Here is a 17,118-nt window from a genome sequence, read left to right on the forward strand (position 1 = left end):
CAAATACAATACTTATTAAATATTAAATCTTGATGAGGGAAACTTCAAAGGAGAATATATTCTGGAATCTAGTGTAAAATCATTTTGATCAGGAGTTCCAGTTTTGACCACATCTTATTTTCCACAAAATACTCTTAGTAAAAGCACAATGCTTCAATAACGACGAAAGTACCACTCGCGACGACTTGTGGGTGTCCTGAATACTTTTAATAACCAGTAACTTGACTTCTATTAAACATGAAAATAACACCCAAGTCTTAAATATTCAATAATGGTTTTATTCTCTGCACTGAAATCTGTACACACCAAATACCATGCTCATCCTGGACAAATATAAGATGCATAAATATTACAAATCTCGCAACAACCAAAGATTTTGTTCTGTAAAGAAGTCATACCCCAAGATATCTTACCGACCTTTCTTTGTTTCCCCGTCTTACAAAAATGAAAAATAAAAAAAATCTTCCTTTCTATCAATCCCATTTCCTTGCTATTGCCCTACTTTTTGAACTAAATCTATATTTACTAAACACAAACTGTACTTTGGATTCTTAGGTGGGTATTTCCATTCATATATTTCGTAGTACCTCCACCTCTTTATTTATTTATAAGCAGCAATCCCTTGCATTCAACATTCATGCTCACGCCCTCATTTAATCTCACTATTTCTAAATGAACATCATTCATGATGAAGAAAATATAGAGCAGAGATTTATGATTCATACTTTGTACTTCAAATGGGTCTGAAATCCCACTCTCCATCCATGCTTGGCACTTAAAAACAATTCTGTTTGTATATGTATACATATAAAAAAAAAAAGGTTTAAAACAATTTTGCTGGTCCTTGTGAAGTATAACAAGATGACAATGTGGTCTATTTTAAATTATATTTCTTCATGATACGGTAATGAAAAAGTTAAAAATATCCACAGTACAAACTTGATTATGCATATGTTAAGTCTATGAAAAGCTTAGATCTCCTGTGCCTGTAGCACCTGATGCAATGACTTTGTGAATTTACCTACAGGTATGTGATGTTCAAGTACCAAAATTTCTTGAATATCATAATGCCCTAATTAAACTCCGAGTGCCACCTGCAATACGGCTGACTAGGTCCGACATAAAAAGAAAAAAAAAAAACCTTAAGCAACTTAATGTCACCCTTAGTATAGCAGAAGTTTATCTGTTGATAAACAGACAAAACCTGATTGCCTTTTGAACACGTTTCAAATCAGGCTCCCCATAGTAGAAATAAAGACAACTCGATTCCATCCATTCTTATTAAAATATGTAAACATTTGGTTAAAACCTACAAAATATCAAGATAGGAAAATTATATCTTTTGTACCTATATAACCAATGACAATATCATGTAAAAATTAAAGAGTTCAATGTGACGTAGGCTGATTACGTTTCATCACGAAACTAAAAACGACTAATTTAAAAGATCATGGACTGGCAGGATGAAAAGTTTGGTGATCATGTATTACAATGGAATAACTCTTGTATATACATATGAAAAACTTAAAACTACCTATACTACATATATACAAACACTAACGTACCGTAACACTTGCAAGTATTAAAGAATACCTTGCTACTATATTACTATGTACATGAAATTTTGTTTTCACCTTGCATAACTGTACATGAATTTGACTGCCTAAATCCACTACACCAACATTTATACACCTAAACATTTCCAATACCTAAACGAGGGCCTATGAAAAAAATTGCCCTATCTTATTTTCCAAATAATAAAATTTTCTTACATTTCTTTGAAAGAAATAAATCTCCTGAACAAAAACTAAAAAGAGATACCCATTGGTCAACATAACTGCTATTTACACAATACACATACAATATCCTCTACTCAATAAATATCAACACATTTTCAGTTTTGCATCAGGTATTCTTTGGAACTATAAAACAATACAAAGGTCCTTGTACCCTTGCGATATACAATTACCCTGACTGCATACTGAAATAACAATTAGCTCTAACTCTTCTTTAAATTACAAATTTAGTAGTCAATCTCATATGGACATTCATCGCCATCTTCGGGTCCTCTGTTATCATCATTTGCTCTGTGTAAGTTTTCAAAGTTACTCCAACTTCGATTTCTCTCATGTTTTTTTTTGGATCTCCCAGAAGTTTCAGAAAACCGATTCCTTTTCCTATCGTAATTGCCATCGCTTGTGCTATCACTATTACCACTTCTATTTTCAAATTGTTTGGTTCTCCTTCTCTCATATCCACCATCTTCCCCATCACCACCTCTGTCATGTTGTTTACTTCTTCTCCTTTCATGATCACCACTCCCCCCTCTATCAAATTTCCCTTTTTTCCTGAAGTGTTGCCTCTTATAGCCCCCTTCTCGGTCCTGTCTACGCCGCCAGTCTCGGTCTCTATCCTTATCTCTATAATAGTCACTCTCTCTGTAACGGTCAGTATTCCTATAATGTTCATCTTTGGGATAATGATCGTACCCATAATCCCACTCCCTATCTTCGTAATTTCGTTTCCAGCGACCTTCTTCGGAGTATCTGGAGGACTCCCCATATCGGGATGGGGGTTCTATAGGATTTGGTCCACATCCTGGAAGACCAGGGGGTTCATGTATTGGTGGCCCACATGGGGGCCCCATTGCATTAGGATTTGAAATCCCATGATGTCCCATTGGACTTGGCTCATGAACACTTTGTTGTGGACCAGGCATACATGATGGTCCTTGAATCCCTTGATCACGTCCTCCGCCAGGCCCGTATATTCCCATAGGCTGAGGTGGCTGTGCTACCTGATTCATGAATTGCATTCCTACCATTCCAGGAGGCTGTGGACATGGCATGGGGTTGTGTGGTGGGACCAAAGAACCTGGTGGAGGCATGTAACCACTTGGACCAGCAGCAGCCATGAATGGTGGAGGAGGAACGGGCTGAAAAACGGGTTCCATCTCTGCACCCATCTGTGCCTGCTTATTAGAATTTTCTTTTCCTTCCATCTCTAATGCTTTTGCCAGTAATTCCTCATCAGTTAGAGTACCTAATGTCTTTCCTTTCTCAATAGCTTCCATTACAGCAGCTGCGTGGGCCCTCGCTAGACGTGGATCACGGACTCTCAGATCTGTGTCATCGCTCTTTCCAAACATGTCGGTGTTTCCTGCAAGGTTTTTGGGATCCCTCCCGTGTAAAATGCGTAAGTCGACATCTTCCTTGTGTTCAACCTCTTTGGGTTTGTGTTGCAGGACAGGCCTCAAATCCACATCAGAAGGTGGAACTTTTGAAGCACTGGAAGACTTTGCTTCTGCATCCTGAAACTTTGCATAATTCATTACGATTGGATCGGCTGCCAAGCTTAGACGCCTTTTTATTTCCAATTCTTTATTCTTAATCTCTAACTCTTTTTCTTTAATGTTATTCAATATCTCCTGTAAATTTGAAGGAATATTGATTTTAGAGGTATCAAGCTTCAACGGTTCTTCTCCAGGAGAAGCACTGTTGGACATTGACGGACTGTAAGGTTCCTCTTCTTCGTTTAACACAGTTTTCTGCATCTCACTCAACTCCTTCTTGTGAACTTCAATTTGTCTATTGAGTTCAGCCAGCATGGACTCTTGATCCAAAGTTCCATCAGCAAAACTGAACTCTGCAGGACTCTTTGGCTCTGTACTTATATCCACTACTTCCTGGAGTCTGCGATCCAAACTCATACGTTTTTTCGGCTGATCAAAGTCAGACAGTCCTTTTGACTGTCGTTTATGAGAACCTGGAGTACGGAATTCCGAAGAACTATCGACTACTACGTCCTTAGGTGGAGGCGTCAATCTTTCATCAAATTTGGTGTCATCCTCTGAATCTGTAGAAGGAACCAGAATTTCTTCTGACTCTTGATCGGTTGGTAATGGAGGAGTATAACTTCGCTCTGGTAATTCTGGAAAAGAAAGTTGAATGTACATGTCAAATCAACCCCTGAAATCACTGTAATGACAAGTAAAAATTTCTGAAAACATATCCAACATACGTTAAAACCAACTGTACCTGAACTTTTGAGAGGATTGTTTTGTACACTACTAACTCCTCCTACAATCTGCCATGAACCAGTAATGTGGTCATATATTCTCCTATGTTTTGCACGAATTATGACTCCAATCAGCATGTGTGCCCTGTGTTCTTCAAACCCTGGACCATCTAATGGAAGAAGAACCTGTAATAATAGAGCAAGTTTAATGTACTCATTAGTTTTAGGTAGTTAAGTTAGCCTTTTATCTTTATTCAAATTCTATTCAGATAATCAATTTCATATAAAAAGGTGAAAAGATCTTGTGACATTATCACCAGAATAATCAAATTAATATAAAAAAGGTTAGAAGATCTTGATACTATCAGCATCATAATATAGTAGTTTAACAAGGACACCAATACTTAAGATTTGTTCCTCAATGTAAAGTGAAAGACTTAAAGGGCAAGGAAGTTGAGCAGCTAGGTAAAAGGAGACCAACGGGAACACTAAAATTGATAGAACGTTCTGTATAACGGATGATGAACATTGTAACCTTAATTCAGTGTTTGTGAAAACAATCAGAAACTGAATATACATATGAAAAATACTTATGATTATGCTAAGCCATAAAATGACCAACAAGTATTTAATGTAAAGAATTCAGTGTTATAAACATTCTATAATACATGAAATAATCTCAAGATGACTACATACCCGGGAATATACCCAATGACTGTTGACAATGATTGGTATTTATAATTTAATATTCAGTTGAAAACACATCATATTCAGTCATTTCCCCAGCATCAATAGACAAATACCAGAAGGCCTATGCTTTTGATGTGTGATGCAAACAAACACACACCAAGGATATTAAATCTATACTTGTAACTATCATGATTTAATAATTAAAGCCACCAGCTTCATGACTTCCAACAAAATATAAAAAAAACTACCACATTCTTTCTTATTTCTCCCTCTCATCTGATGCTAAGCAGACCAGATTGGTAGCATGGAGAGAAAACAGACCACAGGGCTATTATTAAATGGAAATTCACATAATTGGAGTTGTCGTAGACCTCTATTATCTGCCAAAAATCTATTGTCATCAATAAAAAAAAGGAGAATGTGGGAAATATATGACTAGAAGGTACTTAATGAAAATTAATACCAATATTATTCCATATTTGCTTTAATTGTAGAATGCTGGTACTTCCTTTGCTAGTTTTTACAAACAATGAGAAAAGACTATAATAAATATACCGGTAAAGATTCCAAACATCTGAAGCACTAAAAGAGATTTAATTAAATAATTTTCTTCAATTAGCGCGCTTTTTTTACCATTCGCATGGGGTAACACGGTTGCCTTCTTTTGAAGGACTTAGCTTTGGCTTTTGGGGTAGACCGAAGTCCCAACCGGCTGCCCTTGTGTTGTAAAATTTAATTGTTACTTTTCTAAGCTGCGTAACCACACCAGAAATCACCATATATGCAGGTTGATCAGTAATACTTCGGCCAGAAACGCAAGTAATGGAGTGGATTATAAAACTGAGCTGATAAATATTTTTTTACCTTACTTTCCGATAGCATTTGGCCACCTGGAAGATTCTTACGAGCACTGAAATATCACCTAAATAATAAGTGACTGACCTTTTATCAATGAAGGTAACTGATCCTTTTGTCTACTCTAAACACAAAGGGCCTATCATTATCCCGAACACTATATCTATTAATGACAGGAAGAAGCATGAGGAAAAGGGTTATTATGATAAAAAAAAATCAAAACCAGTCTGCATGTGATAGCTTCTACTAAAGACAAGCTCTACGACACTTATGACCTGACCTGAATTTAAAATGGGCCCCAAATTAGTAGAAAATATCAGAGCTGTGCATCTGAGACTGTCTCAACCAGAAAGGAACACAACTGTTCCCTTCGTTTCTCCACAAAATAGTCATTTACATAAGATCTGACACAGTTTTCTCCAACCGGCTCAAAAAATACAAATTAAAGAATCGTAACATTATCAGATATATGTCAAATTAATATTGAACATTTTTCAAAATGTTCTTCTTGAGTTTTGTCATCAGTCATAGCCTTCTAACCATGCATCCAGAGAAAACAGGGGCGATACATATTATCAATTACAGTACATCTCATAAAGGATCATTATTGTTTTACTAATACACATTATCAATTACATCCCATAAAGGAAGATTCTTACAGTTTGATTCAGAAAGGGTAGTCAATGGAACTGGGTAACATATCTGCTGTCCTGACCCTTTCTTCTACCTTGGATTTTGATCGCATTTGAAATGAGAAAAAATAAATCAATTTTTCTCGATCATTTGCACTCCTATTGCATGTAACGCACAGTTGCTTATTCTAAGACCAAGAAATAATTATACATACATATACCAAGGCATTTCCCCCAATTTTGGGGGATAGCCGACATCAAACAAATGAAACAAAAAAGGGGACCTCTACTCTCTACTTTCCTCCCAGCCTGGCAAGGGACTTAAACGAGTTTGGCTGGTACTGCTAGGGTGCCACAGCCCACCCTCCCCCGTTATCCACCACAGATGAAGCTTCATAAGGCTGAATCCCCTACTGCTGCTACCTCCGCGGTCAACCAAGGCACCGGAGGAAGCAGCAGGGCCTACCAGAACTGTTGTTACAATCGTTCGCCATTCATTCCTATTTCTACCACGCTCTCTTGCCTCTCTCACATCTATCCTCCTATCACCCAGAGCTTCCTTCACTCCATCCATCCATCCAAACCTTGGCCTTCCTCTTGTACTTCTCCCATCAACTCTTGCATTCATCACCTTCTTTAGCAGACAGCCATTTTCCATTCTCTCAACATGGCCAAACCACCTCAACACAATCATATCCACTCTAGCTGCTAACTCATTTCTTACACCCGTCCTCACCCTCACTACTTCGTTCCTAACCCTATCTACTTGAGATACACCAGCCATACTCCTTAGACACTTCATCTCAAACACATTCAATTTCTGTCTCTCCGTCAATTTCATTCCCCACAACTCCAATTCATACATCACAGTTTGTACAATCACTTTCTCATACAGAACTCTCGCACCATATTCCTATACTGGATTACATTACTGAAAAGTCTCCTAGAATTAAACCACCTGAAATAATCACAAGAGGCCCTTTGCGGCAATAGGCGTAAGAGGAGATGACGATGATGAAATAAACACGACGCTGTCCTTAATATAAGTTATTGTATAACACTTTATTCAAATCTAGCAAAACTCCACACCAATCTTAATTGATTAGAGTGAATATATAAACTAATGTACATACTGCACACATTTAAAATATTCTGTCATCTGATTAGGTCAGGGATGCATTCAAATGGATAACTTGGATGATTATGTTAATCACATACACATACATACAGTATACCAAGGCCCTTCCCCCAATTTTGGGGGGTAGCCGACATCAACAAAGAAACAAAAACAAAAAGGGGACCTCTACTCTCTACGTTCCTCCCAACCTAACAAGGGACTCAACCGAGTTCAGCTGGTACTGCTAGGGTGTCACAGCCCACCCTCCCACATTATCCACCACAGATGAAGCTTCATAATGCTGAATCCCCTACTGCTGTTACCTCCGCGGTCATATAAGGCATCGAAGGCAGCAGCAGGGCCTACTGGAACTGCGTCACAATCGCTCGCCATTCATTCCTATTTCTAGCACGCTCTCTTGCCTTGCTCACATCTAACATTTTCTCTTAAGGGAACTCTTATCCTAATTACTCAAGCTACCCAGTCCATAGCTTCCAGGCAATCCAGGCATATAATAGCCAATTTATTTCTATCCTTTCCACCGCTAAGATCTTATATTTTTCACGTGTGGTGTTTTCTTCAAACATAACTTTCCTTTTGTTTTTCATTCTTCCCTAACCTCAAAGTTTAAAGAGCATAAGATGAACCTTCTGCTGACTGTGTAAAAACTTTCTAAACGAATATCTTAATATTCCTGTAGTTTATCTAGTCAACTGCACGATGTACCTTTGATGTGCATTACTAGGGTTCCTTTTTCAGCCATAAAGAAAGTAGGAATTACAAATACACTGACCTTAAACGGTCCCTTTAATATTCATTCAGGTAGCAGTACACATCATATAAACTTCTCTATACTAAAAATTTATACTATGCCTCGTTAATATATGTCTTCAAACCAAAGTAAGACATTTGAAAGACTTGAAGACTTACAACATAAATAGTAAAAGGCCATGAACATAAGTGGGCATTTATAAAGATGATGGAGTATAACCTACCTGGGGAATAGGTTGATGTGATGCCAGGGGAACTATATAAAAATCTTTCACAGCCTCCTTTTCACAATTGCCAATGACACCATACCTGAAAAACATTACGAAAATATCAATGAGATTTGGCTAAAGTCAACATATAATTCAAAATATTTATTTTACTCATAATTCTAGGCTTCAAAATTAAAATACATTTACATTAAATCCCTTAAAAAAGGGTGACTATAGCAACATATATAGGACTAAACCTCATTAAGACAATTCAAGAAATTTCATACTTTGTAAAATTCTTTTTCTAAAAAAAAAAAGAAAAAAAAAAAAAACAAGATACAAGTCTACTTCATGTTGTCTTTAAATGTTAAAATGAAGGATGAAAATAATAGTTCTAGGAGTAATCAAGACTCGTAAAGGGGGAAAGACTGTAATCATCAATAAAGAGGACCTTAGTATGTGGATGAGTACAGTAAATTACAAAAGCTCATGATATAGGTTAGATAACAAAAACATGTATATATAATTTCAAGTTATAAAAACAGTAAATTGAACAAGGGGCAATGAGAGTAGTATGCAAGATTTTCATTTACAAAATAAAGATTAAATCTGATATTTCATACAAAATTACATGATCAACCAATAGGCCAGAAACCAGCAAGATAAAAAATACAAAAAAAATAAAAAAAGAAGACTCTTTAACTGGCTTTAGAACAAAGAAAATCAGAGAGCTATAGCCATTCCTGCTTCAATACAGGAAATAAAAAGCGTACCAACTTTTATCAAATAATTTCTTTTTATTTCACTCTCTACCAATTTACTATTGTAATATATTATAGCAGAAAAATATCTTACTCCATGAATACTTTGTAATTCTGAGCAACGCTTGTGACATCCAGAAAAATATCTTACTCCATGAATACTTTGTAATTCTGAGCAACGCTTGTGACATCCATAAAAATATCTTACTCCATGAATACTTTGTAATTCTGAGCAACGCTTGTGACATCCAGAAAAATATCTTACTCCATGAATACTTTGTAATTCTGAGCAACGCTAGTGACATCCAGAAAAATATCTTACTCCACAAATACTTGTAATTCTGAGCAACGCTTGTGACATCCGTTACCTTCCGAAGATAATAAAAGCCGAGTTTGACTACACACCTTTTCCATTAAAGCTTTAAGCATCCCTTTTCTCTCATTCCAGTCAACATAAGCTTTGTTTTGTTTAATTTTCACTTTAAAGTCCTTTCCATACCACTAATCCACCAGTTGAACATTTTCATGACTCGCCCTCAAATTATCACTATTAGCTTGGTTACAACACTAATGGGAAAAGTCGGCTGCTATAGTCAATTCTTTTTAGCAAGGCAGATTTGCACCGACTCACAGGAGTGCCTTTTTAGCTCGGAAAAGTTTCCTGATCGCTGATTGGTTGGGAAAGATAATTCTAACCAATCAAAAAAGCAGGAAACTTTTCCGAGCTAACAGGGCACCGCTGTGAGTCGGTGTAAATGGGTCTCAATAAAAAAAATTGAGTATACAAACCAAAGGGCTGCAACAGAAAAAGCACCAGTGCAGGAGTTAAATAGGAGCTAAAAAGGGGTTCTAACAATGGAAAAATCTATTTGTTGGGAGATTGCTTGGGCGGTTCAACAGGACTTTACTGTTAGAGATAGAGAAGGGAGCCCAAAACGGCAATATAACAAAGACATGTCTACACTGACCTAGGGCTAGTGCATCAACAAGACCCAAATGTTTAAAAACAAAATCCCCGGATTCAGTGGTGATTTTGTCTGCTATTATTATAAGCTAGCTACAACCCTAGTTGGAAAAGCATGGAAAAATAGTTCAGTGAGGAAACGAAATAAAGAAATAAATAAGGTATTTTAAAGTCAACTTACCTAACACCTCCTTCCACCGAGCCTAACTAGAGGGGCACTCGGTAGAGAACAGACCTCCGCCGCGTCAGCTTGTTTCTCTACCTTGACCTTGACCTTTGACTTTAACATGTATGAATTGGCATAGATTTTCATACACTCAAATATGAACCCAGTTTGAAGTCTCTGTGACAACGATGTCCAGACTTAAGGCAGATTACGTGAATTGGACATTTTGCTTCACCGTGACACTGACCTTTTTCTAAATTTAATCATTTCCAGCTTTTTATATAACAGTTAATCCCTGCAAGTTTCATTACCCTACGATTAGAAATTGTGGCCAGGAAGCTGTTCACAAACACACACACTCAAACAAACAGGGGCAAAACATAGCCTCCTTTCAATTGCATTGGCAAAGGTAATAAGGAAAATATCAAACTTGAAAGCTTATTACATGACACTACCTAAAAGCAATTCAAAAAACATATGAAGGATCTTACCTCTTTTTTGAAGAAAGGTAAGAATATAAGGCAATGTATGAAACCTTTTCCTCTTCATTTGATGGTTGGAATCGCACAACAAGTATTTCCTGAAACAAAAAAAAGAAATTAACATATAAGAGAGCTATTTACTTACAAGTACAGATCCTCACCTTACAAACATTCTTAAGAGACAAACAAATTGAACTGAAATCATACATTTCAGATATTGTATTAACCCTTTTACCCCCAGGCTATTTGGAACTTTCCAACCCTTAACCCCCAGGGGTTATTTTTTTTCAAGCACATTTTGCAGTATATTTTTTTTAAATTGCTCTAACAGCCTTAATTTTCGTCATAGAGAGGTCAGGTTGGTCTCATTCTCTTGGAAAATGCCTGAAGTTTCTCAAAAAAAATTATAAAAAATATGCAAAAAAAAAAAAAAAAAATGTAAATAGCAGTTTTTTGCAAGGACGTACCAGTACGTCCATGGGGGTAAAGGGATGAGTTTTGTGAAACGTACCAGTACGTCCTTTGGGGGTAAAAGGGTTAAAAGTTCATAATGAAATACTGTCATAAAACATAATCTAATGCAGTAAGCAATTTGACAAATCCTTATATAATTTGCATTTTTCCTGACTACCAAACCGTAGCTATTTATTTTAGGGGTAGAAGCAACTCGGGGCCGATCACGGAGACAGTCCAGGGATCGGCTCCGAGTTGCTTCCACCCCTAATAAATAGCGTGGTTTGTATTCCAGTTACGGAACAAACAACATTTCTAATATGATATAGAACCAGTGTTGACTTTTGCAGCTGAAAATCATAGGCATGTGATTTGGGTGAGGCCTACTCTAGACCTAAAATTTAACAAAATTAAACAGCTTTGGAACCTATTAAGTTTGTATGTTGAGAACTTTCTGTATTCATGTGATGGCAAAGGCATTTGATTCATATAGGCCTTACTGCGTTAAGACTTTACTTGATCAAAGAAATTAATCGTATTAAGAGTTTCAATGCAGTCGGGTGAAGATTGATTTACCAAATTCCTCATATTCAAATTATGAGTATGATCTTTTGATGGAACACTGATCACTCCACCCCTAGTCGAACCAAACGAGTCAAATACCAAAAATGAGCTTTATTAGCTATTAACCCTTTTACCCCCAGGCTCTTTGGAAATTTCCAACCCTTAACCCCGAAGGGATTATTTTTTTCCCAGCACATTTTGCAGTATATTTTTTTTTAAATTGCTCTAACAGCCCTAATTTTTGTCATAGAGAGGTCAGGTTGGTCTCATTCTCTTGGAAAATGCCTGAATTTTTTCAAAAAATTATCAAAAATATGAAAAAAAATTTTTATAGCATTTTTTTGCACGGACGTACCGGTACGTCCATGGGGGTAAAGGGATGGGTTTTGTGAAACGTACCAGTACGTCCTTTGGGGGTAAAAGGGTTAAGGACAACAGAGACACAGTAAGTTTTCCAGGAAATGGGACAGAGACTGACCTTGGAACTTGCTAGTGAAGTGTGGCTGGAATTGGATTTTCACTTATCCCTGCTTACAACCAACAACTATTTATGTCGTTAAAATGACACCAAGGAAATTTTACTCAATTTCAATATTCATATATTTGAATACACATCTACTTGAAAAAATAATACTTAAACAGTGTTGTCTTTTTTTCATTGGCAAAGGTCCTTGTGTGACAACTTATAGTAAATTCAATGGTATCCACAGGTATAACTTTGGTGATAAATATATTACTGTAGTTGCAAAATGTACCTAATGGCAAGAATTTACAGGAAAGCTTAATAGGACGGTTAAGAATAACCTTACCATATGCTTTAGTAGCAACGGTCTATGATATACTATTGCCATATATGATGGAAATTCCTTTATCTTTTCTCTCGTACCAATGATGGCTACATGAAATTGTGTCCGTAAAAAGGACAGGCATTTTTTATCTTGTTGACAAATAGAATTTCCTTGCCACTCTCTCCTTATTACACCAGTTTAAGTTATGGTACCTCCGTTACTTAAAAAATGGTATCAAAAGTACAAATTATTTCATAGTTGGGTAAAAAGAAAAATGTTTAGTTCACAACAACAGAAACTGAACTCATCAGTTACAAATATTCAGATATCTGTTGATAGTCTTTTGCAATATTGTACGATTAATTTCACCCAGGGAGGGAAACATGTAAAGTAAAATTGTCAGAAGTACCACACAAAAGGAAAATTCTTCTCTGGTATACTACAGTATCAAGCAGTTTGTAAGGTAAACAGACTGTAAGAGGACCAAATAGCGTTAAAAACTGTCAATAGTTTAAATAATAACATCAAACTTTCAATTCTACTCATAAATATTCTATTACTTAACACCACGAATATATCAAACTATGAAGACTTACCCATAGTCAATAAAATTGAAATGACCAAAACATGTAATAGAAACATTAAAAAAAATATAATACCTTGGAGCCAGTTTTCTTTGTCTGTGCAATGTAACTCCAGACAGTATCCGGCGATATTCTTCCAACTACTTCAACTACCTTGGGCACATCTTCAGGGAGAAAACGAGCTTTTCCTGAAACCTGCAATTAATAAGAAGTATAAAAAGTCATCCATCAATGCACTGACTATATAAATGATTAAATTTGGAGTAAACTGCAAACAGCACCACTGCATATAATGTGCAGTATATCTCCAGACCCCTATGCACATTAAATACAGGAAAAGAAACTTAAAATAAAATAGAATAAAAATCTATTGATAAATTCTGACTTCCGGCTTCCAGAAAAACCATTCATATCTGGTTCCCTTTTTAAAATGTTAAGCTTAAAGGAAGTCAGGAGATTTCTAAGTTCTATATGAAGGACAGCTCCTTCAAGATATATCATTCCTCATAAAAAATAGTCTACAACTAAAGCTATACTATTTTATACAATAATGAATGTACACTGAAGAGTAACATTTAATTGATAAATTAAAATTTTTTATATACAATTCAAGCAACTATTATACAGATAAGTATCTCACCTCAAATGCAGATGCATAAAACTTTGACACATCAGTCATGTGAATAGCCCCCTTCCAAACAATTATAGGTTCTCCTGATTTTGTGGAGACTGGCGATGAACCTGCACCGCCATTATCCACACTCTCCAAGGGTGGAGTCAGCCTGTCTTTGTTTTCTGCGGAGCTGGAGCTACGTGGTGGCAGACTCGTCTTGGTAAAAGGTAAAGGAGGGGTAGAGGGTTTATCGTAATCAAGATTTTCATCTATTTCGGATGGCAAAGGCGGCGTTGCAGGAATGTCATCATCCGGTAGAGGGGGAGTGTTGGGGAAATCGTCTTCATCGATAGTAGATGGGGACAAACAAATTTCATCCGGCAGTGATGGAGTTTTTGGGCTGTCTAGACTATCGGGTAGAGGAGGGGTAGATGGACTATCGGAAGAAGGTACATCAATATAGGGAGGAGCTGGTGGACTATCAGGTAGTGGTGGGGGCAATGGAGCCTCATCCCCTGGTAATGGTGGCATGTAATCAGTGTAACTACTAGGGCTAACAGGATATACACCAGGGGATTCACTACGTTTATCAACACCAGTTGCTGAATACCCATCGTCCTTCAATTCCATTATATCTGGGCTCCTGAAATAAACGAAGAGAAGATCACAATCATTGATACCGACTATTTGAGAATCTTAAAAGAATACCATTATCAAATGTCTTAAAAATATTCCTTGCTAACAAGAATTCTAATTTATCAACTTTTCTTGACACTAAAAAATTATTACAGTACAAGTTATATGATGTTTCTAAAAATAGAAACCTTATTAGTTATAAGTTATTCCAGAGGTATATGTATTATTTCCTTTGGAATTCTAAAATTTATTGTAAATCGCTAGAACAATACTAAAAAGTAAATGCAATCTCAGAAAGCTTAACACCTGAAATATGAAAATGTATTACTTCCATACAAATTTTCTTTTGCCATTAAAAATAAATATTTATCCACTAGATCATTTCCTAAATCTATAATTACTGTAATAATGTGTATTTTACTTAAATCTGTATTTGCATACCCTGTTTATAGCTCATAAATTTGTGGTAATTATTCATGCAATGATAATTTATAAATGTAAGATGGAATATGAATCACCAGCCCAGAGATATAAACAGAAAGGTGACAAAAAATTAGTAGAGAAAATCACAAATTTTGGAGATGCATCCTGTATAAGTGACTAGCGAGTGTGAGATAGAAGGGGAGATAATCCGTTCTCACAAATGGCCCAATTCGTCATTCTTGAAAGTCACAGCCTTAGAGTTTGCAAGGAGTTGTAGTAGGAAGTAAGCCCTAAAAGACTTGGGTTTGTATTGTTAGGAAAAAATACAAATTACTAACATTTTATTTGTTCCAACACGATTACAACCTCGCCTTTAAGGAGATTCAAACCCTTCTCAGACCTATTGGAGGAAAGCTAGAACTAAATGTAGCTCCACACAAGCTTCCCCTCCAGGGCAGAAACCTTGGAAATGGTAGGCGACGTCCTTCCAGGCTTAAGCAAGTAACAGGTTTGTCCACAACAACACTCTCGCGGTTGTAGACCAATCTAGCTGAATCACTCCATTTCTTTGTAAAGCGGAGTTTACACAGTCGAACTCGGTTATCGAACCTGCTTGTCAAAGAGTTCGAGGAAGTGGAGTCATTCCAAATGCATAAGGTTTGTTGAAAATAAAGCCCCACCCACAAAAGCCAGGCAAGAACAGACTTTCTTCGAACCGTTCGACAAACATATTCGACCACCTAATACCCCGTTCACACGTTCGAACATCATTCAAACACTTGTCTGTCGAACCGTTCGAACGTGTAAACCCGCCTTAAGACTCAGCTGATACAGAAGGTCCTGGACTTACAAACATTTGGATACAAACACAAATCAAACTGATACAACAAACCTTCGATATTGTATCAAAGGTTCATAATGAAATACTCTAATTAAACAATACGGTATTATATGATCGAATGCAGTAAAGAAGACGACATTTGTAATATGGAATGGGACTATTTGTTGACTTGCAGCTGAAAATCGTAGGCATGCAAGTTAGGTGCAGCCTAGCCTAAGCCAAAATTTAACAAAATTCAACTTACAAACCACTTCTTGGAACCTATTAAGTTTGTAAGTTAAAGACTTTCTGCATTCTTCTTGCCTGGGCGACAGACAATGTCTTTAATAGAAGAAAAAGGCGGTAAAGGAAATACTTATTCATCATTCACACACTTTCAATCTGAGTCTGGGTTCATATGCAATCTAAACAAGATCTGGATCACTTGTTAGGCAGCTACAACTGGCACTAAGGAGAACGTGTCTAGAGACATGTGTAACCCCCAGCAGGTAGTATGCTAAGAAGGTCGATTGCCTTTTCCACACTTCTGCCTTCAACACTGTCTTACAGAGATATTCTTTCTGAAGGCTATTGTGGCCGCCACCCATCATATTTCATGAGCCCCCATTGTGGTGTCGGTCGCCACATCCCTATTTTCTTACACTCTCCTGGTCGTTTACCACAGCCCAGAAAATATGGACGTTCCGACTGATCTTATGACCAGCTGTGGCTATGAACAGGCTCTGAATAGCCAGCCTGCAGCATGGTGTTTGTTCCAGGTACCTTCTGATGGGTCTAACAGGGTAAAGTAAAAGATCATCTAAAGCATCAGAAATGAAACCGAAGGTGGTGATGGAGTAAGATTCAAATGGAACGTCACAATTCAGTTCTAAGTCTTAGCTACAAATTCAGGTACAAACATGACCGTCATCTCATTCCAAACCTTTGAGTAAGAGACCTGGTAGGAAATGTCACGGTTCTCCCCGCCTCTCTTGGACGACGCCAATGTCAGAAGAATCACCACAAATAGAGGTTGGAACGGGGCCTTTTTGATGAATGTCAGGACTTTCCTATGAACCTGGGCTCCATCCAGTGAGAGAGGTGATCCACCTGATACAGGGGGAGGTCCGCCGACTAGGAAGCATTGCACAAACCTTCTTGGAGGCCTTCTTCCCTTAGAATCCGGCCCTAACGTAGCTTTGAAAGACGCTCCTCAATGAATCTTCTGAGGCAAACGATCTCTCCCTGGTCAACATTAAGAAAGACTTCTAAAAACGGTAACTGGTAGTGGGAGGGCCTCACGTCCACTCGCAGTAGCCCTCCTCTCGCCTCATGAGTTTTGTCTGGTGTCTGGAAGAAGTATTAATATGTTCCTCATAACAACATTCCTTCTTGTGTCTTCATGAGGGGTCTGTGTCCTTGTGAGAGGTCTGGGTTCCCTCTTGCTACTCTTGTGTTTAGAATATAATTTCTCGGGAGCCCGCTCCTTCCTAATGGGAATGGGAGAGGTGTGCTGAAAGCTAAGTTTTTCCTCCAATGAAAAGGAGATAATCAAAGGAAGAATGACATACCC

The 17,118-nt window shown here is 37.2% G+C and overlaps 1 protein-coding gene across 3 annotated transcripts in view; it reads right to left on the reverse strand.

The window, feature by feature from the left end:
* Positions 1-257: 257 nt before the first annotated feature.
* Positions 258-17,118, reverse strand: part of LOC137624385 (death-inducer obliterator 1-like) — a 124,334-nt gene continuing 107,473 nt past the window's right edge. For all 3 annotated transcript variants that reach the window (XM_068355121.1, XM_068355129.1, XM_068355114.1), the window contains 6 exons: positions 13,694-14,309; positions 13,129-13,248; positions 10,674-10,762; positions 8,307-8,391; positions 4,038-4,203; positions 258-3,930 (listed from right to left, as the gene is read on the reverse strand). In XM_068355121.1, coding sequence (XP_068211222.1) covers positions 2,024-3,930; positions 4,038-4,203; positions 8,307-8,391; positions 10,674-10,762; positions 13,129-13,248; positions 13,694-14,309 — 2,983 coding nt within the window. In that variant the 3' untranslated portion in view covers positions 258-2,023. The remainder of the gene's footprint in view (positions 3,931-4,037; positions 4,204-8,306; positions 8,392-10,673; positions 10,763-13,128; positions 13,249-13,693; positions 14,310-17,118) is intronic.

The sequence above is a fragment of the Palaemon carinicauda genome, chromosome 2, assembly GCF_036898095.1.
Source record: "Palaemon carinicauda isolate YSFRI2023 chromosome 2, ASM3689809v2, whole genome shotgun sequence".
Lineage (NCBI taxonomy): Eukaryota > Metazoa > Arthropoda > Malacostraca > Decapoda > Palaemonidae > Palaemon > Palaemon carinicauda.